We start from the raw sequence: 26523 nt of genomic DNA on the forward strand, positions 1-26523 counted from the left end.
GCCACCATTCGCCACTAAGTGGCAGCAGCGACATCACCCCCGATGCTTGTGCCAAAATAGATGCACTCTTGAGGCCACGTAAGAGGTGTGGAAGGCGCGCTGGCAAGTAGGTCGTGGGACAGCCCCACCTGTTATGGGTTGCCGACTGGTAGATGCACTTCCGCACAGGCACGCGCAAAAGACAAAGGTACCCCATATAGCCTTAATAGGCCATTGGGGTAAGTGCTTTAAGAGAGCACCTATGAAGGCTGGTATGGCACACAAGGGGGTGAGTGACCAGCACCACGCCTGGCCACCTTTGTGTCCCCAGTGGTGATGTTTATACACTGCATCAGTTTACTCATTTGAGTACCCCACGCACGCACACACCGAGGGGAGGCCCAGAACCGATTCAGATAATCGTCACGGGTGTTGGAGGCCGTGATCGGGACACACACGCACAAACACAAACAAAAGCATACCTCTGCCGCGAGTACGCGGCGGCGTGAGTCTCGGCGAGCGTGATGACGCTCTTCCCGCCCTGGCCGTGCGCCGAGGGAGACTGGATCACGTTGCCCCTCTGCCTCGGGGATGGGGGCGGCGACGCCGACGTCCGGATCGACGGCTGCACCCCACCGATCGGCCGGGCCGCCTCCGACGCTGCCATCAGCAAAAACGCACAAACGGCCGTGTGGTGCGCAGCTTATTAGAACGGGGTCCTCACAGCGACCCTGTCTGGGATGCCTGCCCCGAGGAGGAGCCCGGAGAAGTGTCCTCCTACTAAACTTTTCTGCGTGGAATCTCTGTGTGGGTATGTGCGGTGGCCAGGTGCCGGAGATAAAATGGCGACGTAATAATTATAATGATGAAATAATATTTTTTCAATTTGCCAAGTGCATAGTTTCTGTTCACTCTCACAGAGACGTAATAATTTAGAGGTACTGAAAACTATAAGGCACGTGGGAAGGCAGCCAGAACGGGCGCCAACAATTGCCCATGCACTGCGGTCCTAAAATTTGATGCTTGGCCAACTCCGTTACGTGGGTGCTGACATTTAATGTAGAAAAATGAGAAAGGCGCAGCGTGACCCGACCACAATTAACCACCAGGAGCAGCGCCCTTCGCAACCTCCTGCCTGCGCCAGGCTTGGTTCCGAACAGGGCGCTGTGGGGTAGCGAAGGTCATGAGAATGGTAGGAGGATCACGGAACAGACCAGGGCATGGACGGGCACATGCCTGTAATGGATGCAATGGTCGGTGGATCACGTGGAGATTCGTGAAACTCACAAACCTGCTGGGATGAGAGGCAGCCAGGAGGTGGCAGTAGAGAAAGTGGGTTGGTGAATGTCTGCGGAAACGCTGAGTGCCAACCCGTCAAATTCACTGGGTTTTATATTCGATAGGCACCTGGTTTTCCTACCACATGCAATCGTCCTTTAAAGACAATTGGCAACATTTTCCAATTAAGGACATCGTGAAAATTAATCTGAAGATTAATTGCAGCTTTCCTACATAAACGAATGACATTCTTATTATGGGTAGGCGGTTTCTATACACACACCCACACAGAACTAGCCACAAGATGATGCACAAACCTGTTAAAAACACACATCAAAATTGTAACACGTGGGTGTCGGAAGGCTTTTTTTGGAAGATGGGTGGGGGTTGAACGCTGCACTGCTGGGAGGCGTACGGTCGGGTCAAATGCGTATCACGTAACACAAACAACTCTAAAAGTCAATCCCGTCACATAAATATTCAGAGCTAAATATTTGCACCCACCGTACATTGCCCCCGTATTATATTGAGAATGTACGCACGTGTGACGCCGACCGCTCCGTGTTTACAATTCAAAACGGAGCCATGGGTTGTTGTTTTTTTTGGCTCGGTTTTTAAATAAACAAAAGCTCGGCCAGCAGAGTCCAGGGGTGAGGGGCGGCTTGTTGTTGCCAGGTCGAAAATTCCACACCCGCGCACGCGAGCGTTCGTGCGGACGCACGTACCCTGTTGTTTGCGAGACGGGGAGCGCTCCTGCACCGGCTGAGCTCTGCTTTCCCTCTCCCTGTCTCGCTCCCTCTCCTTCTCCCTCTCGTCGCCCCGGGCCGAAGGCTGGACCATGTGAGGCAATGAGCCTGGGGATGGGGGGGGGGTGAGGGGGGTGGTGTTAGACGCCATGGCAACAGCGACACTAAAACGATACACTTGATCGGTGTGCCGTGCATGCTGCTGCCGGTAGCCTAGCTCAGGGAGGATAATAAGCATGCACTTGGGCGCCACGGTGGTGAGATTTTAACAACCGCGCCTGGTATACAGGAGGTCGTGGGTTCGATCCCGATCCCGACAACGCCTGTATATTTTGAGTTTGCGTGTCTCTCTCTCTCCATGTGGTTGCGTGGATTTTTCTACGGCTCCTCCGGTTTTTCCCTCCACATTTAGAATCAATGTGCGTCCAAAGTATTTGGCTGATATAAATTTCCACACAATACGCCACTTCTTTGAGCTATCGTTTGTGGCCAGGTCACTCTATAGCAGCTCAGTGGGGCCTTACCTGGTAAAATGAATTTTTTTTTATAGTTTTATAGCACTCACACACTTGAGTATGAAGCACGTTGGGTCGTTATTTGTTTCAGTTAATGACGGGGAGTCAAGCGGCTCGTCCCAAACAAATCCAAGTTGATTTCACTGTGCACATGCAAATCCTCGAGTGGCTCTGCTTCATGACGGGAGGACGTTTACGAGAAATAGATTGGATGCAGGGAAACATGGCTGTGTCGGAAAAATGTCCCATCGACGACTAAGTTCTATTTTCAAGGCCACAAACAATAGCTTTGTATGAGAGCCACACAAACGTTGAGAAAGAAGACCACGGAAAGGATTTCACAGCAAGCTCCGCGGCATCATTGCGCGCGGCTGTCGTTTGTCGCTGGGTGAGGCTCCAATGCAATACTGGTTTTACTGCAAGGATTCTAAGATTATTTGCCCAGTGACAACCCCGCGCTGGCAGTGACAAATGAATTTCAATTGGGATGAACAAGACGATAAAAAATTCACACCACGTTGTTTGGGGTTTTCCTGGAAAATTTGACAAGCCACGTAAGATATTTTTTTAATTCCCCACGTTGGCTTCTGTGAGACGCAGGAAAATCCACTTTTCATCATTTTACACCATCATCTCCCCACAGACGGCCGCGCAACAAACTCAATCGTTCACCGTTTCTAATCGCCCTTCATCCCGTACTCTCAACAAAAGCCTTTATTACTCTGTGGACAGCGACACTTTGTGGGTTTACCAACTTTTTTCCAGGACAACCCACCCCCCCATTCGTCTCGAGAGATGCTACTACATCAAGGCAGAGAGGCCCACGGCCCCACTGACAACCTCCTCACCTTGCGTGGCGGAGACGGCGTAGGCCCGCGAGTCGAAGGGCATCGGCCCGCCGGGGATGTAGGCCAAGCGTTCGAGGCCCGAGGCTCCTGCCGCGGCTGCCCCCAGGGTCCCCACCAGCATGGGGTGCGCCGGCATCTGCGACAGGTCGATGATGCCTGCTGCAAAAACACCGGTGGCGGCGGGGGTCAGAATTAACGTGTGATGGAGGGAGGGGGGGGGGTGACAATTGCCAAATTTTCACCGATTGCTGCATCAGTAGAGTCAGGTTGACGCGTCGGGATCTTTCCTTATTAGTCAAATAAAATTGTGCAAAATTTACTTGATAATCGGCACTATGTTTCGCTCAACCTGCAGCAGTTTCACGGTAGGTGGCGATGATGATAACTTTGTATTCTCTACCACTTTAGGTCACTTGAGGGTAAATTTGGTCAAATTTGACAGCACGCATGTCGGGCACTGCTCTCTCTTTGGAATTCCGTCAGGGAATGTTGAACCATCCACTGTGAGTCAGTGTGTTGCGCTGAATAGGCCCTCCACAGTATTGCCCAGGGAGGACACGGGGGCTCGAAACTTCAGCGTCCGCGGCATGCGGGTAAACGTGCAAATCGCTCGGCCATGCCACCATCTCAGTGACAAAAAACCAAAAGAAATTGGGTTACTATAAATTCGCCTGTTACATTACGCTTCACGGAACGGATGCCAACTGTCAAAGAGCAATTGTGGAAATACCAATGTCTTCTTTCGTATGGCACGTTGCACAAATAAGCAACTGGCTTTTGGAAAAGCAAACAAATGTAAGATATCGATGTCGAAGTCCTTGGGCCATTGGACGGCGTCGCTTTGCGAGTAGATGGATCGCTTCGGTGCTGCCGCTGGTGGGGACAGGGGAGGGGGGGATTTGGATAGGCAGCGGTTGGCCATTGGCTCCACCGTTTAAAAGTTTCGGTCCGTAGTCGCGAGTGGAAACCATCCGTGGCGCTTCCCTTGTGCGTGCCCAACTTACACTGCTGCGTGCGGGGGAGGGGGGGGCAGATTTCGAAAATCTTGGGAGGGGAAAGATTTTGGAAACCTTGCCCGGTAGCTTCAACCGCCGATTCATAAGCACGACCTGAATGTTTGCGAACGTACTCCTCATGAAGGGCGAGAAGTGCGGGGGCAGGGTCTGGTCGCGCTGCGCCATGCCGCGCGGCAAGCCCATCTGCTGCGACGTGATGTAGTCGTTGAGGATCGTCTGCCGCGTGTTGTCCAACGCAGGGTTCTCCGGGTAGCCGGGCAGGTGAAAGAACGGGTAGGACGGGTACCCGGGAACGGGGGCCATGTGCCGTGGCAGGAAGTATGCGCCCTGCATTTGCCGGTGCAGGTAATAAGCTGCTGTGTGTGTCCGTGCGGAGAAAAAAAGAGAGAGCAGAGTTTTTAAATTACGTCGAAAACAAGACGAGATGTTAAGCAATACACGTGTAGTGTTTTAAATATGTATGTCGACTTATTCGCAAGCCCAGCTGAGATGTTAAGTGCGTGTGACATTCAAGCATCTGGCGACGTTTAGATCTTTGCGTAGGTCAAGAGAAGAAACCTATTTAAAATTTAATCTTACACTAACGAAGACGTTCACAAGAATCCTGTGCTCTGAGGTATAATATAAAACAAAACAAAATCGCTTAACGGTGTAAGTCAGTGCGACAAAACACGACTGGGAAATAACAAACTGCCTTTATCTTGCAAGATCCGTGTACCCAGGCTATGTCCCCAGAGCCTGTCCGACACAGGTAAGAGTGCTCTCGTAATGTCAATGCCGTGGCGCTGGAATTTAATTTACGGGAGTGATATTCAGAGTGCTATTGCCAATTGTGACGATCAAGCGATGTCTCGCATTAACAAGGTCTCTGTATCAGCAACACAGCCAAGGACACGGGGAGGCTTTGGCACTGGGTATGCCATTTGAAAACCTGTCATAAATCAGTCACGATTCATTTAAATAATAAATTCGTTGTTTTTCCACAGTGGCACTGTTTATTTACTAGGAACAAAATGGTATGCAACATATAAAGGATCATTAACAGCACACCTTCCAGAATAACGTCAAAGGAGTTTCTGTACCGCCCCCGCCTCCACTACGTCACGGTTTATTGCTCTGTACCGGGCACCGACTGAAATATAATTAACTTTTTTTTTAAAGGGCTCCCTTGCCACGCGTGTGGTGGTATACCGCAAAATTGGACGCAACGTTCATTTCATTCTAGATTTGAAGTTTTCGTGACTGCAAGAATCCATACTCTTTGGTTTCTTCGGTAAAGTCACGTAGGTGACAAAAAAATAGAAATAACTAAACAAATGTTTCATTTTAAAATGTTCTTCTAATTTTTTATTAAATTTTTTACTTATTTTTTCACCAACGTGACATTACCGAAAGAACCAAACGTTTATTTTGCGCGACGCCCTTCCTTCCGCCGTCCAACGTACTGGGGTCGATGAGCAGCCCGCTGTGCAGGGCCTGCTCCAGGCTCAGGGACAGCGCCCCACGGTGGAGCTCCGGGGTGGGGCCTCGGATCACAGGGTACTCGTACGGGTTCTGTGCCACCGACTGCCTCTCCGGCGTCGGCGTTTGGGATTTCTCGCGCGGCGTCGAGTTCTGCTTCCTCTCGTGCGGCGACGGACGGCCTGCCGACTGCCCGGCTGCAAGAGGGGAGAAAAATGTGGTGGGCGGCACCGCCGCTCGTGACGAGTCTGACCGCCAAAAAAATCGTTGCCGTCGTATTGAGCGACAAAAACCCAAAGTGCGGTGAATGCACGAGCGACCGGTGTGTCCATTTACCTTCTGAGTGTTTGGCGGACGAGGAGTCGCGAACGATGACCGGTGAGCCCCTCGAGATGGACCCGGGGTAGCCCATAGCCGCCCTTGCGGATGCCTGTAGGTTCTCCGCGTGAGAGCTGCCGGGGCTCGCGTGAGCGATGGACCCCGGGTAGCCGCTGACGGGTGTCCTCCCGGATGCCTGCGCGCCGCTCTCGGCGTGCGTGCCGCCGCTTGGGCTCGTGTGGGAAATGGAACCCGGGTAGCCGCTGACGGGCGTCCGACGAGACGACTGCGCGCCAGTGTCGGCGGGGCGGTGCCGGCTCAGGTCGTACGGCCTGCGGTTGTCATCCTGCCGGCGGGAGTCGGGCTGCTCGCGGTGTCTCTCTGAGCGCGAGTCGGCGGCGGGGTCGGGCCGGGCGGCCCGGGCCGGGCTCGCGATGAGTGAGCGAACGTCGTGCCTCAGCTCGCCCGCGTCCATTCTCATCGGCGTGCCCTGCGGGACGTCACAGGATGTATATATGCATGTTGAACTTCTTTCGCACCCGATGTAGCCAACAGTAATAATGAAAGGTGCGGGGGAAGGACACCAAGATAAACAAAAACAAAAAAAGTAGTTCAAAAGAAATGAGTTTACAGTCTAGATTTAAAAGTGCCTAGCTCCAGTGGCTTCCCAATTTCGGAAAGAAGAGCGTTCCAGACGGCCACAGGAACGCATCTGAACGCGCACGATGCAGCACCCGTCTTTGTTCGATGGCTAGCAAAAAGCCACTGCGAGGATGACCTGAGTGCGTGATGGTTTATGTTCCTTGACGAGATCGGCAAGTTATTGTGGGAAGCGCAGCAAACAGGGACGGACGGAATGATTCTTTATTGAGGCGCGCAACAATAACCGTAAGCCCACATTTTTTCCTTTTCTCTCCAGTGGGCTCGAAAGAGTTAAATGGCGCCGAATCAATTCCCTCCGTTGCGCGTGGAGGTGTTTTTTTTTGCGGCCACTCGTCATCCGAGTGTGCTCTTCCGGGGTTAAGCCACGTGTTGAGCAATTCTCCTACTGGAGCTTTCGCCACGGACTACTGCAGGCATCTTAAGCGGCGTGGGAAATGAAAATGCCCACATTAGTGGTGCAGCTGAAAGCTCAACAAGCAACCTAACCCAAAAGCCCACACTTGAATTCCCTTCCTATCTTTGTGTCTCCTTTACCAGCACGGTCTTTTGTTACGCTCCCTCATAACGACGGGGGAATTGTGCGTAGAAATTTAACTTTGGAATTAAATCACGCGACAAATTGTTGCCTTGCAAAAAAACGAGATCGCAAACAGAGACAAAATGCAGGTTTACATGGAAGATTTCAGAGCAGGAAAAGCCATTAAAGCCCATCTGGTTCATTCCTGTATTTAAGCCAATTTTCTCTGCCCATGAGGTTTTTCAAATGTCCACATATATCCCGGGAGGCTGAATTATACATAATTGCTAAGAGATTCGCGTGTAAATCTGCTCGGCTGGTCACCACTACATCATCAATCGAGCAACGGCGAAAATTAACCGTGTTGACCGTTCCAACGCTCGAGCGTTTGTTTAAACACGAAAAAACGGGACCCGCGTGGGAAACACGATGGCAAAGAAGAGGCGCGCACAAACCTGCGAGATGGAACCGTCGTAGTGCGTTCTCCTGACGTGCATCGACGCTTGGCTCTCGTGCAGAGCCCTCGCGGCCTCCTGGTTCCGCTCCCTGGTGCCCGGCACCTCCATGGACGTCGCCCACTGAGTCCTCACATCCACCGGCCTGCCCTCCCTTTGGGCGTACTCCTCTTGAGCGTCCATCACGCTCCGTGGGGTGCCTGCTCGCACGCAGTCGTCGCGGTTAATTTTGCCTGCTCGGCGAAGGCAATTAACCGCCGCTCATTTTTTTCGTTTCAGATTTCTCAAGAGGCAGGGTGGCGGGCTCACGCGTGGAATTTTCTCCGGTTCCTCCGGTTTTTTCCCTCCACATTTAGAATCAACATGTGTTTAGAGTATTTGGGTGCTATACATTTCCACGTGATAAGCCACTTCGTTGAGCCACATAGCTCAGTAGGCCTTGCTTGGTAAAATAAAAAAATTGTTTAAACGCGCCACGCGATCGTCCTCGTAACCGGCTTGGTGAAGTATGGTCAAACAACCTCTATGACCGATACAGCTCTGGGAGGCCTTCATTCAGCAGCGGATTATGAAAGAAACATAACTTACGAATTAAAATTACGAGCGGCGCTCCGTATTTTTGGCGATTTGACGCGACGATGAGGTTGATTAATTTTGTTGCAGAAAGTCTGGTGCCAAACTGCTGATAAAATGAATCCATGCGCGATGATCGATTCGACCGCAAGCCAGGCTGTGTGCGTGCGGTGGGTGCGCAACACGACCGTTTACCTTGAATGATGGATCCGTGCGCAGTCGGCCGGTCCTTAGCGGGACGCAGGCCGCTCTCGTCCTTCATCGCAGCGCGACTTATCAAACCTGCCGGGCCCACAGCAAGCAAGATGAAAGCCAAAAACAACGCAAAAGGATTCGTCAGCATCGCGCGACGTATATTTTGGATTAGACGTCTGAATGGCGTGCGTGCTGTGTTCATTAACGCACAAGCAAGCGCGCGCCGCCTTCGGTTGCGCATCCTGACGTATAACATCATGAACAAGAGCATTGATTTAATAAATTACGCATGACAGTGTTTGTGTAAAGCACAAATGCTCATGCTAAATTGTACACGTACAGCCACCCCCCTTTTGTCAATCAACTCATGGATGATGGCCTCCCCATGTCGAGCGTGTCATGGGGGCTATTTGAACCGACTTCACCACGCTGGTCGGTACAGGTTGGTAAAGCAGGGGAGAAAATAAATGATGCAGCTGCTGCCCTGCCCTCTGCTAAACACCACATAGTTCAGTCCCGCAGCTGCCCTTTGACAAGCCGGCATGCCAGGTGGTCGCCTATCCAAGCACTATCCACTTAACCTGCTTAGCTTCCGAGCTCTGATGTGATCCACGTCAACAATGTGGACGCAATGGTGCCCTGGCATGGCCCCACCACGCTGGACTAAATAGGAGCTAGGAGCTCGCGATCAACACGTGTCCCAAAAAGTCTATATAGCTGAACAGATAACCTTTGCCTGAAAGGCGATGCAGTAGATTGGCACAATGTGTTACCAACCCAGCAGCTAGTGTTCGATTCCTGGCTGTGGATAACATCAGTGGCGAGTGATATCCGAAACTGATAACATTCCTGTAGTTTGACTCTCCCTTAAATTAGTACACGTTGCGATGCGTAAACATCAGCATCGGGGTGAAAGAGTCGCACAACACGAGCCCTCCATGACCCGTGTCGGACTTAAATAGATTCCAGCAAAGAAATGCGTGAACGCTCAAGACGTGAACCGGTCATCTCCGCTTGAGGTTGTGCTAATGCCTAACCTTGCGGGACAAGAGTCACGCATCTCAGTACCATGAACCCTGCCACTCCATCGGTAAATAATTTTCTTTCTCTCCGAGCGACACACTCGCTTAACCTTCCGCACTGACCTTCGTACTGGGTGGCAGCCGATGAGCGACCCTCCATCATGTCATAGGAGCGCTTGGCTCCGGCGGACACCTCCAGGTAACCCGAGGGCGGTTTGGACACCTCGGGAGCCTTCTGCACGACACCTGTGGAATGGGGAGAAAACAAGGCGGGTATTTACAGAGCGCCTTTGCCTCAAGGCGCTGGAACCACCTAGTTCAAAAACGGTGGAGTAAGAGAACGATTTAGATGGCAGGGCTCAGGAATTGGCGACCGCGATAGAGGGGGTTACTTAGGGATCACGAAGGCTAGGGGAGGGACAGGAAGGGGTGGAGGGGCGAGGGGAAAGAAAGGGACGAGAATGGGCGATGGAGAAGACGTGCGGTTGTAAGAGAGGAATGATAGGCGGTTGGGAGGGGGGGGGGGGCGGCGCTTAATATACAGGGGAAGTTATTTCATTATTATATTATTATTATAGGCATAATAATTAAATAACTACATTCAACGGGAGTGGGTGTCAAATGTGAAAACTGACAGAGAAAGCGCGTTTATACGGGGTACTCGGTATTTCGTTTCTCACTAATTAAACACGCTGCAACTACATCGCTGCACTCTGAAGAGCGAGCTAGTTGCAGCGGAGTGTAAAATGTGTACGATTTAGTTTTGTGATTCGCCTAAATGTGACTGCATCTCAAGATTCTGTACAAGCAGGGGGGGAGGGGGGGGGGGAGTGGGGGGGGTGAAACATGCACATCCATCTGTTAAACGATGTTTTTATTAGTTGAGCAGGGAGAGAGAGTGTTAGAGAAAATGTAATGATTGATGGGCAAATGAAGACACTTCAAAAGGAAAAAGAGAGAGACACACACGGTTCAGTCATGGGCAGAAAAGGAAAGTGTAAAGTCTGGAATTGAACGAGATAAGAAGGACAGCCATCGGAAGGGAATTTCAGACTGTGGGGGTAGCAGCAGAAGAGGAGCAGTCACCCATTGAATAAAGAAAAACAAGACATCACGTGCATTGTTTTTAAATTTCAATCCTTTCCCATGCCCGATCTGTTTTAAACAGGGCAATAACAAAGGATGCAACAACAAAAACTATGCATTGCGGGACTGGGTGTCATCTTGGTGTGGTCTGGAACTGTTTTGTTGCTGTTACTGCTGCCTTGATCAATCTTGATAAATTGGACTTATATTTAGTGACTTGCTTTACCATTTTCTCTATTTTTGTACTCCAATCGTTGTTTGCATTGTTTTCTCCTGTAACCCGCTAACTTGCCCACACTGGACGTGTGAAAAAGAAGCTTCAGAGCTTATCGGATTCCTCCAGCAGTCGAAATAAATATTTTAACTTCTCATGTACCTAGGTTGTGTGAAATCACGTTGAAGACATTCCATCGGAGCACTCCCCGAGTGACGTAGCTGCACGGACGATGTGAGATCGAATGAGAGTGGAGTCACGACGATGTCAGCAAACTGAATAATAACACACGTGGCCATAATCTTGGAAATCTATTTTTCTCACGAACGAAGCTGCGGTCGCGCGTCGCACACCGCGAGGCAAACCGTTATCGCGGCGTGCGGTAGCCACAAGATAAGAGCTCATCTTCCCTTCAAGTGGCTCACCGGAATATATGACATCGTCGTCGCCCCGCAAGTTGGGATGGTGAATCCTGTAGAGCGCATCTGCGGGGATGCCCTGTTGGAACATCACATCGTCGTTACCTTGTTAAGTGAAAACGAGGTGGTGGGTGGGCGAGCGGTGAGATACAAAGGTGAGAGAGAAGCGGTAGGTGGCGGCTTGGATGGACTCATGAACGCGATGACGTGATCAGGGCAGAATGTGTCTCTACCTGAGTTATGGACCCTCTGTAGTTGGAGTCTGGGAGGACCTTTGGTCCAGACGTCCCCTTTGAGATACTCCTGTCCGGGGTCGCTGAACACAAATAAACCGGAGAGGCGGGTGTGCGGGCGTTATGTTATGCGAGGCACTGGCGCGCTCTTTATCATTAAGTCAACTGGAGTCATCGTACCCCACACACCACCCCCCCACCTCCAAGGTACAGCTTTCCACAACTGCCAACCGATCCGCAATTACCAACCAACCGTCGGGTCCGTGCAATGAACGGCAGCTGCAGTTGCATACAAATAGAAAGATTTGCGATGACTCAATGGTGGTGGCGGGCTGAAACGTCGTGGTGGTGGTGGGTTAGGAGAACTACGATTGAGGACTATTGAGCAACATCACAGCTGCCCTCTGGAACGTGTGGAATCATTAACGTCGCAGTAAACAGCCACATCACGGTCTTCATGGGCGGCACGCTCGGTGGTAACACTGGTGGCCAAAAAGCAACAAGGACCTCTGTTCCAATCCTGCAGTTTGTATTTTCTCCCAGTTCTGTCAAGTGCGAGTGTTGTTTGAGTGCTTGAGTACGTGTGTGAGAGTGTGTGTGTGCTAGTGTCTGTACGAGGGTGTGTGTGTGTGAGCGAGCGAGTCTGTATGTATGCTCTCCCCTCATCCGGCATGGGTTTCCATAGCTAAACACACACACACACGCAATGTGATTGGTTTTCCCAAGCATCCAAATGTAGCAGAACCCTCCGGAAGGAGAGTCTTTATTTTGAGTGGCTTCCCTGGGCAAGTAAGTAATAATTATTAAATTATTATAGATTTTTGGATTAGGCCACAATGATCTAGCCTAATATTTGTCATGTAGCCCTCCAACACCCAACGTAGGTAATCATATGAAATAGTCACGCATTTAACGTGCATATTATTTTTCTTATTATTATTTCAGGCTCACAGATAAGTGGAAGAACAACTTCTCCACAAACAAAAAATAGCAATCGGATATCACGTTTCGCTTGACATTGCATCCAGCATTGTCAGATGAGAAACCAGGAAACCAAAAAAACCCCACGTGGTAAACATTACTATTATTATTCAGTTGATGACAGCACACAGGGGGAGGCGGGGGGTGGTTAAAACGGGCATCTCACGGGCGGACGCCACCGTTCGGGGGCTCTCACCATGCTTGACCGGCTCGGCGTGCCGCGGTAACCCCATGGAGATGGAGCCTTTGGGGCTGGGGCCGCCGGGACCTCCGCCGCCGGCCGCTTGGTAAGGCGCCAGCAGCCCGGGCACCGGTGGTGGGTAGTTCACTGGCGTGCCCTGAGTTACGTCACAAAAGACAAAGATCCCGCGTTGTAGCCTTCACAGACGCGATCTCAGCCTTCACAGACGCGATCTAACCCAAAAACCTCTATTATGGATATTGGTCGCGAAAGCCTACGTGTTAAACTTAACAGACTGTTGTGGCAAGTGCCGTTAGCGAGTAGCACTTGTGAAGGCCGGCACGGCACACAAAGGGGTGGGGGTTCGGCCAGCACCACGCCCGACCGCCTTCGTCTCCCGAGTGGCGATGTTTACACACCGCACTAGGTACTCGTTTTTTGAGGCTGCGTCAACCTAGGGGATGCCCAGGACCGCTTCAGAAAATCGTCACTGCTGTTGGGCCGTAAGTAGGAACGAAACTTTGGTCGCTGGGTTCGTAGCACAGCGTGCCAACTGCTACACTATCGTTCCCCAAAACCGAACACACACATGCATGTACACACACGTGCGTGAGGTAAACATGGAAGAGAGCAAATACCCAGTTGCAAAAAAACATTTTGGGCCACGAGTTGCCCTTGAACCCCGTTCAACCGCAGACGTCAATGCACACGAAGCTGCAGCGGATGCGAAATGTGCAACTGCAATGGAGGAAAACCGTACCTGTGTGATGGAGCCGGCCACACCGTGCGGCTTGGACGAGGGGATGAGCGGGGGCGGCGAGGGGATGTTGGAGGCACGGGGAGGCCTCCACAGCGTGGGTCTCGGAGGCTCCATGCCGGTTGGCGACGCCTGCTGAGGCACCGGCTGCAACCCTACGCACATGCGCAGACATCATAACGGTAAAATTTCGATTCGAAGCTTTCGTGACTGCAGGGATTCATCTTCTTGGTTCTTTCAGTAAAGTCACGGACGCTGTCTTTCCGACAGACCTGTTCTTCACCTGAGGACGGCTGCTTGCGTTGTGGCCGAAACGTCGTGAGAATTGTATTATTTAATGTTTTATTATCATTATTATTTTATTATTTCCCTTCTACGTGACTTTACCGAAAGAACCAAGAAGATCATACCGGTCGTTAGTGTCCTGACGGGACCGTGGATCGGTGGCGCAGTGGTTGGTGCACCGCAATGTGAGCCCGGGGACCTGAGTTTGATTCCGCACAGTCCTGAAGCCCCCCCCCCCACCCCTTCACTTACCAACATGGTGCAGTATGACCAAACAGTGGATTGACAAAGGTTTATGAAAATTGAACCTCATGGCGGTACCCCGGCTCTCGCATAATGTCCGTGATATAGTCATTTTTAGTCTGTTGATGGTCGGCGATGCGGCAATCGACTCATCTCGACGAGCTGGACACGATGCACCACTATGGTGCGTAAGAGCGTTCAGGGTTTCAGCACAATCGTCCTTGCTGTGTTACAACATCGCGGATTAGCACCGATTTTATATTGATTGGTACCCCAGTCGCGGAGTTAAGTACACCCCTGGAAAGAAAAAATAGTGCCCCGGAAATAAAATATTTAATTGCCTCGGCCATTTTGTATTATTTGGTACCCCGGGGTACCGCCATAAGCATCAATTATCATTTTTGCCAATTATAACAATTGCTGTGCCAGAGGTTCGAACTCCAGTGCTGGCTATTAGTCCAGTGCAGACTATCATGTCATGGCAGCAGAATCCCACAGTTACAATAAAATAAGTGGGCAGAATTAAAAACGTGCTACTTACACACCCCAACGTTTTAGTAATGCAGTGGAGATGATGACCACTTCAGCAGTAGGCAAATCTTTTTAGTCTACGCAATCTATGTAGCCGATGTCGAGAAAGACCAGGCCCAGTTCAAGGTGGCAAAAGGCCGACTACTATGGTGTTGGGTTACTGCGGCCAGAAATTACAGTGAGGGCGAACGAATTTGCAGCGAAAACCACCAAAGCCTCACTTCCTCCCGCAAACACGCACGCACATACACATGAGAACGTTGACACAAGCACACGCACAACCACGTGCACAAACCACAAAGTCCCGCCAACGTAGTCAATTTCGTCAGATCTTGAAAGCTCAGCAAAGACTCGGCCTGGTTGGGACTATGATGGGCAACCATCTGGGAATACCAAGGTTTTTACAGAAATGGATTTCGTAAGCTCTAACTGTGCAGATGTGGGGTGAGTTGCCACCCCATTCGTGTGGGTTACCCTCAGGGTTACTCGGGTTTTCTCCCACACAAAGCCAAACACGAAAAAGGGAATTGGCCAAATTTCCTCACCCAAATTTCCTCCAACGAATCTTCAGACTCGATGAGGCTTTTCCGAGTAAATAACGGGGAAAATTACGTAACAATTTTGTTTTATTATTTATATTATGCATTCCCGTTAGTGATTACCATTTTTGCAAAGTAATACATTTTCATTCACCATTAATTCTCAAACGACCGTCGTAGCAAATTGCTTCAACGCCTCGGTGCAAAACGCTTACAAATCAAACAAGACCTCTTGTCGGTATCCAAGCAACACAAAAATTTTGCTTTCACGGAGCCCTTCTCTAGAGGTTTACGTGAAAGCGCAGATCTCGTTACAACCGAGCAGCATGCTGCTTTGCGACCGTTTTGATTTATCGCCACGTTCAGCGAATTGCATTAGACGATTAAGCCTATATTTAAAGTTGCCATTAAATAAACAAAAATGTCGCCAAGGTACTGTCTGCTACGACGAACGCGTACTGTTACTTTGAGGAGATGCATAAAACTGGCCGCGATCTCACCTGGTGGGACGCTGGAATGCGGGATGTGCGGCGACGACGCCTGAGGGCTGGGTTTCGTGAGGTCCTTGGGTCCCGCTTTGCTCGGATCTGGGGGATGAAACGGAGGAAACATTTTATTTTTTTAGACGACACCGCAAGAGGACGGCTGGCCGCACGCACCTGCTAATCTCGTTTCTGTGCCGGTAACCAGGGCGACGGCGTAAATAAAACCAACGTGGCACGATAAAAATCACCACATTACAACGGCAGAACAGGGCACGGCCATCGACGGGGGGGAAGGGGAGATGAAGGCTGGAGAGCATCACCGGCGAAAGTGAACACCGCGTGTTATTTTTCTAACGTTCCCTCCTTGTTCATTTGTGATAACAATTTATTATTTTACTTTTTTTTACCAAAGCAACCGTTAAGAGGGTGGGAAGTCTGGCTGATATACATTTTTGCAATATATATTTTTTTGCGGGTAAGAGGAAACCAGAGTACCCAAGGGAAATCCACACGAACGAGCGGAAGCTACGTTTTTATATATATATAGTCCTGCCGGTTAGAGAATGTTACTTGCTAAACGGCCTCCTACCAGACAGCTCGTTATGTATTAATTATCCACCAAAGGATCCAACACCATACACACTGGGTTTTTTTCGAGGGGATGGGGCGCACATCTCACCTTTGTATTCGTTGATGATTTTCTGCTGGTACAGCGCCCAGGCATCCTGGCTGCCGCCTGCCCCCATTGCTCCGGGCAGGTACGATATCGGGAGCTGTCGAAGAAAAAAAAAGAAATGCAAAACGCTCGTGACCAGCTTGGGACAAGCAAAAGAAAATATCCGACGTGACGAGTGACTTCAGCTGAATTCACGTAAACCCAACGAAACTTATCTGTGGCTCAAAGTGTGCGGAAAGAGAAGGGATCTCTTGGTACGGGGGAGCTGCCCTGGATGCCTCGCTTCAGCGCCTGAATAAAATACTTTTTCTCCGGGTAGTCCATGAGCCTGAACTGACTTCTTTGACAAACCACTAATTGCAAATGATTCTATCATCATTCATCGTTGCTGGCCACGTAGAAATAGGAACCGCTAAAGTGTTGCCACCTCACAGGTGGTACCGTCTAGCGAAACATCTCGTCTTGGGTTCAGGAACTCGGATAGTTCAACGTGCCGAGAGGGAATTTCCTTCTGGGAATTCAATCAAATTCAGGTTCTTACACAATGTCGAATTGTTTTGTTTAATCACAATAAGTCATTCATGATTAACAATCTAAAAGAAAAGGCCTGAATGCCCAAACGAGGATTTGTCAGCGATCCTCTGTATTTGGCAAGCCGGAGTTCCTTGCAGAACTCCACATTCCTATGACAGGAGGATAATCTGCCCATTGCAGAGCCACTGCTGACCTCATAATGAAAGGTGCTCATTGGGCAATACACGATGAGCACAAGAGATGATGATTCTGAGCCCATGTGACAATGGTTGTTATTTGAACTCAAGTGGCAGCCAGCCCTCTTACAGCACCCCGAGTCCCACCATGGCCGTAAATAATGTAACTTTCGGAACTTATAGAGAATCTTAAAGAGCAACCGTCTTACATTTTCCAACCCTGTTCGGAAGGAGAGGCACGCTGTAAAAGAATCAGTATTAATCTTGATTTTAAGCAGTATTATTATTTTTTTTTAACTCATATGTACACTGAGCGCAATAGGGTGGTAGTAAACAGCGGGATACCTGATCTCCCACTCGCGAGGCTCCATTGTGCGTTTTGTTTGTTCCCACCCGAGACACAGATAGCCCGGCTTTTATGCACATAAGCCAAACAGATGTTCTTTATGAGTCTGAACTCCGTAGCACACCAATCTGCCTTTTGGCTGGACCGTTTTTTTAACAGAGTGCAATCAATGGGCATGTTGCTCAACAGTGCCCCAAGGGCACTCGTTTTGAGGCGAGCAAAAATGTACCGTCCGGCGGAAACTCACCGATTCGAAAGACTCGCTTTTGACGAGGCTCCTGCATTGGGGAAATGTGTCGAATCCCACGGGCAAATGCATGGCTTCGTGCAGGGAGTAAAGCCAGAGTACCCAGAGAAACAAGCGCACATGCGCGCGCGACACGTGCACGCTTGGAATTACGCGGAGAGACAGGAAGAGGAAGTGCACAGAGGCAGAAAAGGGAATTACGCGGAGAGACGGGAAGAGAAACTCTCGCATTGGGGACATTATTAAGTTTCGATTTAAAGCTTTCGTGACTGCAGGGATTCGTCTTCTTGGTTCTTTCGTTGTGGCCGAAACGTCGTGAGAATTATTTTACGTTTTATTTTTATTACTTTATTATTTCAATTCCACGTGACTTTACCGAAAGAACCAAGAAGACATTATTAAGGTTACGCAAAGTGGGCTTAGGCAGGGTAGGTTGCGTGCAGGGATGATGTCTGGTGGTACAGATGCGTGTTTTAAAATTATTTTGTTAAACCAGATGAGCAACTGAAGAGATGAGGACCGTCTCGTTTGCAAGATAACCTTGGGGGGCATTAGTCTACCAGTCGGGGGTAATGATTGCGATTTATAATCTCAACTGAGTAATTCGTGGTGTAATTTTCGAATTATGCAGATTTGAACTCCACACACCAGCACAACAATGGCCAACTCCCTAATCTTGCGAAAAGACATCGGATGATCTTTAAGGTCCACTGTGAGTGAAACAAACGGTGTGCCGAAGTATTATTACGGTTATTTACACCGGCAGTATTAATCGTGGCGGCTGCTGGATTTCACCGCCAATACCATGATACCGTACTTAAGACTCGTGACAGTTGCAGCTTCAAAGAGGGAAAAGCGCCTGAGAGGCCATCGACAATGGACACAGTAGCAGTGGAATCAACTTGTTGTGCAAGCAGCCGGATGGATTGCTGCATCGCAAGACCGTGAGAGCCGGCCACGGAAAGGGGATCATAGCTGATGATGATGATGAAGATGACGATGAATGCGACGCCTTACCACCATTGAGATTTTGAAACATTAAAATTAAAGTCTCTGCCGATTATGTCAACGCACATCACCGGTTACCACATTGATTTGGATCCCTTTCCAGGGAGATTTTGAAACATTTGCAATGCTGTCCGGGAACCCGTTTGAGTAACAGATCCATTACTCACAACACAAAGAATGACGAATTGGAGAAGTGGCTAAACTTAAACAAAATAATTAAACAATACCGCACACACAAAAACACAAATTCATTGACCCGAAAAGGCAAGTGATTCTACAGCGAGCACTTTTTACGAAGAGGCCACACAGCGCGTGACCCGAGCCCAGCCGCCTTTGCGACGTGCCGATGTTCACACAGCACCTCGCCAGGTACTCGATTAAGGCTGAGAGGACTCGGGAGAAAGCCAGGGCTAGGCTCTAACACCCGCTGCTTTGCCAATGCTGTCCCTGGGTGGCTTGGCAGCCGGTCCAGATTTGTTACGTGATTTGCTAAACGCTCCACGCCAAGTCGTTCTATATCGAGAATTTTGCAATACAAATGAATGAGTGTCAAGGAGATGGCGATGACAGTAAATAAAGATGGTACAGACAAGACAGCGTTACACACGAGACAGCGTGCAGAGATCAAGCGGACGGTACAAATGAGACAGAAGTACAGACGAGAGACAGCACAGCACACACGGTACCAGATGACCCCCAATTCGATCAGATAGCACAAAAAACCACGGCACGTACAGACGACAGAGACAGCAAACACACAGTACAACAAGACGGACGGTATGGGATGAGACATTACGAACAAGATAAATATCGGAGCCAATGCTGTTATAAAATCGTGACCCCCTAAAAATGTAATGCCAATTAAAAAGTCACACAACCGTTTCCACAGTAAACAATAAAACATTTTATTTTCCCAGGTAAGGCCCACTGAGCTGGATAGCTCTTTTTCTGGACACAAATGACAGCCCAACAAAAGTGGCATATTGTGTGGAAATTTCTACTCTATACGCATGTTCCTAAAACTCAAAATATACAGGTGTCAGGGTCGGTAACGAACTCACGACCTCCTGTATACCAGGTGAGGTTAACAACTCCTGGCCACCGCGGCACCCTGTGGGGTGGAACAGCACAGCGAGCTGCGCCGCCGCGTGCGATCTATTACCATGGCCGGGATCTCCGCCGCTCTCTGCACCATGTGCTGCAGGTCCTGCGCCACGCCGCCCACTCCGCTCAACGCCGATTTATTCGGCGACGCAACGCCGGACTTCGCGCTGGGGCCAAGCAGCCTTTGCCTGAACGATGAGAATCGGTGGGAGAAGAGGGGAGGGGGGAAGAATGGGGGGGGGGAGGCATGGGGCATGTGGGAGGTAGGACAAACATTTGTTAAGCCGTACTTTGAAAGATAACACTTTCACTCTTGCTCCGTCTATCCGCCTTTTATGTAATGACTGGCAGGGTTCGGACGATTTAGATCCATTTATTCGACTCTCAAAACACATATCTAGTAGTGCATTAAAAATCAAATATTTCTTCTTCACCAATTATTCTTTGCGATTGGATTTCGCGGCAATTTGTCAAATCGAGGAAGGAGTTGAATCGTTACATCCTCAGTCGATGTCTTTCTGCACGCCAACAAGTATACAATTCCAACCTTAAGCAGAATACAAATTTGATCCGAGCGTTCTCCGATTGGCCAACGGCAAAAAAGCCACTGCGTACGATTGGCCAATGGCACGGCAATAAATGTATAACACTTCACGTAGAGCCATTGTAGAGGTAGGAGAGAGCTTTACAGCGAACCAGCCACACACGTCAATAGAAGCTCCACTCCAAATTCCATTAAGGAGTAACACAAACAAACGACGCACTTTGACCATTTGGTTTTGTATCGGCGTCGACATATGGGCCGGATCCTCACTTAATTGACTGGCATGTCGGCTTGTCATTCATTCCTCCCCCCACACCCCCCGCTTCACCGATGATGTCATTCAAACATTAACTGGACCTACCATCACGAATGACTGACTGTCCGACCTATCGACCGACCACGCAGGTCATCGCGCGTGGCAATGACAAGTGTTTGCGCAACGCTACTGCGGCGCAATAATACCGTGCTCTTACGAGCGGGGGGGTGGGGGAGACGTTGCAGAGTGTGCGAGGAAGTCAACGGGTCCGGCTGTGGCGATGGCAGGAGAGGCGTTTTGCCGAATGTGCCGGCGCTCAGAGCAACAAATTAGAGAAAATTAAATTCAACAGCGCGCGGCACACGCGCTTGCGTGCGCATGCGTATGCGCGAGCACGCTCGCTCCAACGCCTACTCGTGCCGACTCGTTTAATGAGACGCCGAGGCAAGAACACTCTGTTCCCCGTGCGCAAACGCGCAGCTTATTGTACCGGTCGAGGTCACTTTTAATAAAAGTAAAAAAAATAATGAAAGGCTCAGGATACCTGTCAGCAATACGGACAATTACTATTCTACTGCGTGGAGATGCCACGATGATACGAGAAACGCGAGTGATCAGTACTCAGCAGACAAACACACGCACGCACACAGAGAAGAGTTCATCACGGAAGCCGCACATTCTCTATCGGCTTGGTCTGCTTTACATGAAGGAAAGAAAAACCCTCTGAAATTCAGCTGCGCTGAAATCTACAAGGGATTAAATAACCAAAGTTTATGTGAAGAAAATACATTCTGTCTTCAAGTGCCATACGACGCCTGTTTTGATGAAAGAAATCAACCGAAAAATAAAATATCAAAATTATTTAGCAATGCTTTTCCTGTAGTTACAAAATGAAATAATGTTATGACTTCTTGAGCTGATTATGCTCATGTTCCCATTTGATGAAACAGCTATTTATTACTACCAGCAGTTAAGCCAGTGATTAATCATGCACTCAAGGATCTATTAACACTGTTATATCTATTAGTTTTTAGAAAGAGATTTTGCACATTTCATTATCGCTTGGGTTGTAAAAGTGCCTTTGACTTATTTGTGCATAATTGACTTTCGTTTAGACAGCAGCCAAGCGGCGGTGCTCAAACTAAACAGCGGATTCGAGCACAACCACGACGACTCTCAGTCGGTGATGCACTGTGCCTTATGTCGGCGGTGCGAAAGCGCAAATAACAAAACACAAACGCATTGGTCATGAACGCTACGGCCTGAACAAGAAACTAAAACATATTTTATTGCATGACGTTTCGGGCGAAGGCCCTTCCCGGACAGCCAGAGAGAAAGTGAGATTAGGGTTCGGGACTGCATTTTACACCATGGGGCTTGATGATAAAGAAATAAAGCCGGTTGCAGCTTTTTTTTTGGCATATGTATATTTAGATGATTTAATACATTAAATAGCTACTCGTATGTCAAGAGAAGAACACTAATTTAATTAAAATCTCATCAGGCCCCAGGGTGTACAATTTCAGTCTCCAACTCTTTGTCCACCAAATCTCCGGCCTCTCTATTTACGTGCTTCCAAGGGGGCGGCGGCCACAGCCCAAAACGTTGCCTTCTTAAATATATTTTTTTCCCCCCTTTAAGGCCATGAATGAGGAGTTTTCTTTCGTTTTGTTATTCATGCTTGTGCACCCCACTCTGCTCAACGCAGAATCACCAAACAACTCGTTTCATTTTCACCACAAATATCGACCGTTCTCAATACGAACCGGCACAGCGCGCACCATTTGCTTACACTCGTGACTGAGCATTCGCTACCCATCCTGTGTATTTTCTTCCTGTTCTTGACGCCATGGAGATGTAATTAAAATTGGATAAACGTACACCGTATGAGGTTGTAGATGCTAAAATGTTTGTACACGTGTTTTAATGTGCCTGCTACGTACGCGCAACTGGACTTCCCTGAACACCCGTACAATAGATTTTTCGGTCCAAAGATTGCAATCAATTAATACGTTTGTTAGTATTTAAGCCCTTAATCAATCCACTGCTGGATGAACGCCTCCCCATATTTCCAGGACAAACAATTATCCCTGCGTACAAGAACATGAAACGTTGCAATAACAAAAGTTAGAAGGGAAAACAAAACCTCCATAATACATAAGATAACAACTTACACAACGCGTTCTTGTCACGCGGATGTCTTCGGAAAGAAATAGTTCATTATTTAGCTTGCAGCACGGCATAAGATGGGCAAAACCGTCAGGGCAAAGCACGTTGGCATATTTGCAACGAATCCTTTTTTGTGCTGGTTTGTCTCCCCCAACTTTTAGACAACGGTTTGGTCAATAAGGTCAGATTTCAATGGGGTAAGTTTCTAAAAGGAGCGCTTCATTTTAAATGAAAATTTCGTTAATATTGGAACACTTTAAAGAGTCATCATGGCCCTTGTATTACACAGAGAAATCCAATAATGCATAAAAGCTTTTAACTTTAGTTGGAAAATATTATTTAAAAAACAATGATTTCCCAAATTAACTTATCGCTTACTTGTTTACGTACAGGCAAGTAGGCCGTCGTAAATAATCGCGGATCTCGGGCTGGTTAATAACATACTCGGTTACGTCACATCTCTTAAGAGCTCTAGTCCCACAGTCGCCTATTCCTCGGTGGTGAATCTGCCGCACCTCGACTCGTCGCCATCGACATCCATCTCGTCGGCGCTGCAGGTGGCGCTGGAATCGTCCTCCGAGGCGCCCTCGGCCCCCCTCTGCCTGTCCCTGTCGCGGCCTCTCCTGCGCTCGCCCTTCTTGCGCTCGGCCCGGGCGCTGCCCTCGGGCTTCACCTCGCCCTCGCGGTGCCCCGCCGCCGCCGCCGCCAGCACCGCCTCTTTGGAAGCGTCTTTCTTGGCGTCGCCACCACCTTCCCCGGCCTCCTCCTCCTCATCATCGTCCTCCTCCTCCTCCACCTTGACACGGCGGCGCTCGTCGCGAGGTCCCACGTCCTCGCCGGTGCCGTCCTTCTCCGACTTCACGGCCAGAGACGGCACGTCGCCCGGGGTCGCAGCGCCGGGGGCCCATTCTGCCGACGGGCCGGCTTGAGAAGTGGGTTTGGCGGAGCCGCCACCAGGAGGTCGTGGCGACGGAGCGCTCTCAGTGTCCGAGCTCTGGTTGCCGGCGCCTGACGAGAAAAAAAGCAAATAAAAACGTTAAACCTCTTTCCACAGTTTGCGGAGCCTTTCACATTTTTCTGTACAATTCAAATGCGTCCGTGTGTGAGTTGTTGGTACTGGAGTCGCACGGGTTGATTTCGTTTCAGGCGAGGAATGCAAGAAGCTGTCACGCACAAGACACCTAACATCGCGTGCAGTTTCACAAAAGGAACGTAATGTCGCGACCAGGTAAAAGGTAAATGCGCAGCCCTGCACAGTTTTGCTCACAAGCCAAATCTGGCACAAGGGCAAACTCGAGGGCACTGAATCTTCTTCCACGCTGGCAAGGCGTCTGTGAAGACGTGGGAAATACCCCACACTTCATCTAAACACCTCACACGACCTGGCGATCCGTCAGACTGTGGTGCCACGATTTATAAAGCTGCTGGGTGCAGAGGTGGAGGGGATTTAATGCGCCACTGTGGTAAGCTGTTAACTACCTCGCCTGGTTTTCATGGAGATCCCATCCCCAACACCTATATATTTCAAGATTGTCTCTCTCACCATGATCCCATGGATTTTTCTCCAGTTTTACCCTCCACATTTAGAACCGAAGTACATTTACAGTATTTGGTTGCTGCTGTAAATTTCCACATGATAAGCCACTTCGTTGAGCTACCATTTATGGCCCGGTCCCTTCTGAAAAAGAGCTATATAGCTGAGTGGGGCCTTACCTGGTATAATAAAAAGTACAATTTTTTTTTATGAATTTGGTTTTGAACAAATGACCTAAAGATGTGGCGGCGTGAAGCTAAACCGCGGTGGCTAAACGGGCAAACGGCCGCCACGGGTTTCCTTTTTCCCTGCGTGCCGTTCGGCGGGAAGCCGTTACCATCGCTCTCGCCGTCGTGCTCCTGCTCGTGAGCCCCGGAGGTGCTGGAGGAGCCACTCTCGCCTCCCACGCACGACGCCTCGCGATCCTGGGACCCGTCCGACTGGCGCCGCCGACAAAAAACACACGCGGTGGGACGGTGGGGAGGGTTAGACCACTGGACAGACAACACGCGCGCACACAAACCGCACAGCCAACAAAAGGGTGCGGGCGGGCATAAGAAGCTTGGATGCATTTATTATTCCTGCTTTGCGCGAAAAAAATTCTTCAAAATAATTTCCTTCGGAATTGGACAATTTCCACTGTTCGTGGCGGAGTAATTGCCCGCGTGGGCGGCGGCAGCAGGCGGCGGCAGCGGGTGGATGTGCACTCTGCAAAATGCGTTACGTGTCCCCTTTGCTTTTGAGTTTTAATATCGAGAAGCACTTAGGGCGGGCGAAGCGGTGTAGAAGTTCAGCCAAGCAGCACCCGTTAAAACCGCCCCAACCCCCCACCGTGCCAAAGCTTCCCACTCTCAACTCCCAGCAGGACACTCATGGCCAAGGTGACATTTCGGCTGCTCCTTCTATCAAACCCACACTTTCCCCCCCCCCGCTCGCTCATCAAAGAAAAACAGCTTGTTCCCGAGCAAGAAAATATAATTTCGCTTTCAAAATTGCAGGCCGCGCGAAAGTCGAGAGTGCAGTTACCGTCTGCAAGCGGTGCTGCTCAACCAAGTCGTCCAGGTTGTATCTCCGCTTGTTGTTGAAGTAAAAGTTCTTGCACTGCGCTTCCGTCTTGGTGCCGACCATGCGTGCGATTGCGGGCCAGCTGCGTCCATGCTCCAGCAGCCCTGCCCAGCCGACACCGCGCGCACAATGACGTTGGCAAAAAAAAACCTTGTCCAGATGACACGCGCAACATGCACACACACGGCTACCCCAACTGGAGGGTGCGTTGTGGACAAATCGAGTCGGAGCAAACGTTGCGGGCTTCGGAGACTTTTCACGACACCGAAAGGCAATGGTAGGGAGAAGGAAAATGGCAATCATGAGTTTACGATGCGCGCTACAAAATACCGGGTGGCGTCCACGGAGTTGGGGGGAGGGGGGAAACGCTACCAGCAACAATAAGAACCGACATGATGTGCAGTCTACAACAGGGAGAGAAAACCTACATTGTTACCAGTCATCAGAGATTGCAATGTGAGAAAAAATTCCAATCACCACTCCTGCAATCTGTTGACCCAATTGAAAGCAAACATCGGTTCAATGCTTACACTGGGCGCTAATGAAGGCCTTCACGAATGATTAAGTACTCCAAAGCTCCCCTTGTAATGGCCAGTTGTACACCAGCTAGTCGTCCAAGTATACCAATGGAGCCATAAAGGCCTTTTAGGCACAGTCAGCAGTAAACACTAACTGACAAATAGGGCCCATTTCCTCCTTTATTTTGCCTCTGTGAACTTTGCAACACCGAGGGAACTTGGACCCTCTCGGGAGGCCAGATGATAAGAATACCACCCCTATCCTTCCCATTTATAGCCTACACAAAGTCAACAGTACGGTGCAGCACGTTGTTGACATTTGGAGGCACGGGCGGTTACAAATGAGGCTTGTCTTGCTGAACAGGCAACGAAGGGATCAGCAACAGCAGCAGGACCACAGTCGACTTATGCCACCAACCACAGAGATCGATCCGCACGTGCATTCCGGCGGCAGACGGTTTTTTTGGCACAATTATAGTTAACAAAAATGCGACGTTCATTGGAAAACATTGACTTAAAAGTTTCCAAAAATAAAAAAGTGTCTTTGCCAAAGCCCTAAACCCTGACCCGTCCCCATATTGACAAGGAATCATCCTGCCTGTGAGAACAATGAAGGAAGCACCCCGCAAATTATTTTTTGTTCGTTGGGCAATTTAAGTACAGGGGGCCAGATGCGTTCATTCACGTCAGCACTTCAAGCGGAGGGAAAGAGTAAAAAAAAGAACAGCACTAAAGTGGGAATAAACGTTGCACAAGCATCGTATAATTACACACGGCACACACACAGACATAGAGCTTCCATTTAT

At 49.7% G+C, this 26523-nt stretch overlaps 1 protein-coding gene across 15 annotated transcripts in view; it reads right to left on the reverse strand.

Annotated features, from left to right (window-relative positions):
* LOC144933042 (nuclear receptor corepressor 1-like) overlaps nt 1-26523 on the reverse strand; it is a 180470-nt gene that overhangs the window by 16424 nt on the left and 137523 nt on the right. For 12 of the 15 annotated variants that reach the window (XM_078857504.1, XM_078857505.1, XM_078857503.1 and 9 more), the window contains 19 exons: nt 25161-25303; nt 24472-24574; nt 23116-23608; nt 19690-19819; nt 16220-16313; nt 15556-15642; nt 13461-13612; nt 12716-12857; nt 11539-11621; nt 11312-11384; nt 9710-9832; nt 8565-8651; nt 7797-7996; nt 6180-6651; nt 5828-6040; nt 4496-4738; nt 3367-3525; nt 1983-2111; nt 462-639 (listed from right to left, as the gene is read on the reverse strand). In XM_078857504.1, the coding sequence (XP_078713630.1) occupies nt 462-639; nt 1983-2111; nt 3367-3525; nt 4496-4738; nt 5828-6040; nt 6180-6651; nt 7797-7996; nt 8565-8651; nt 9710-9832; nt 11312-11384; nt 11539-11621; nt 12716-12857; nt 13461-13612; nt 15556-15642; nt 16220-16313; nt 19690-19819; nt 23116-23608; nt 24472-24574; nt 25161-25303 (3304 nt within the window). The remainder of the gene's footprint in view (nt 1-461; nt 640-1982; nt 2112-3366; nt 3526-4495; nt 4739-5827; nt 6041-6179; nt 6652-7796; nt 7997-8564; nt 8652-9709; nt 9833-11311; nt 11385-11538; nt 11622-12715; nt 12858-13460; nt 13613-15555; nt 15643-16219; nt 16314-19689; nt 19820-23115; nt 23609-24471; nt 24575-25160; nt 25304-26523) is intronic. The other 3 variants (XM_078857508.1, XM_078857507.1, XM_078857512.1) reach the window with 3 other exon arrangements.

The sequence above is a fragment of the Lampetra fluviatilis genome, chromosome 6 (genome assembly GCF_964198595.1).
Source record: "Lampetra fluviatilis chromosome 6, kcLamFluv1.1, whole genome shotgun sequence".
Taxonomy (NCBI): domain Eukaryota; kingdom Metazoa; phylum Chordata; class Hyperoartia; order Petromyzontiformes; family Petromyzontidae; genus Lampetra; species Lampetra fluviatilis.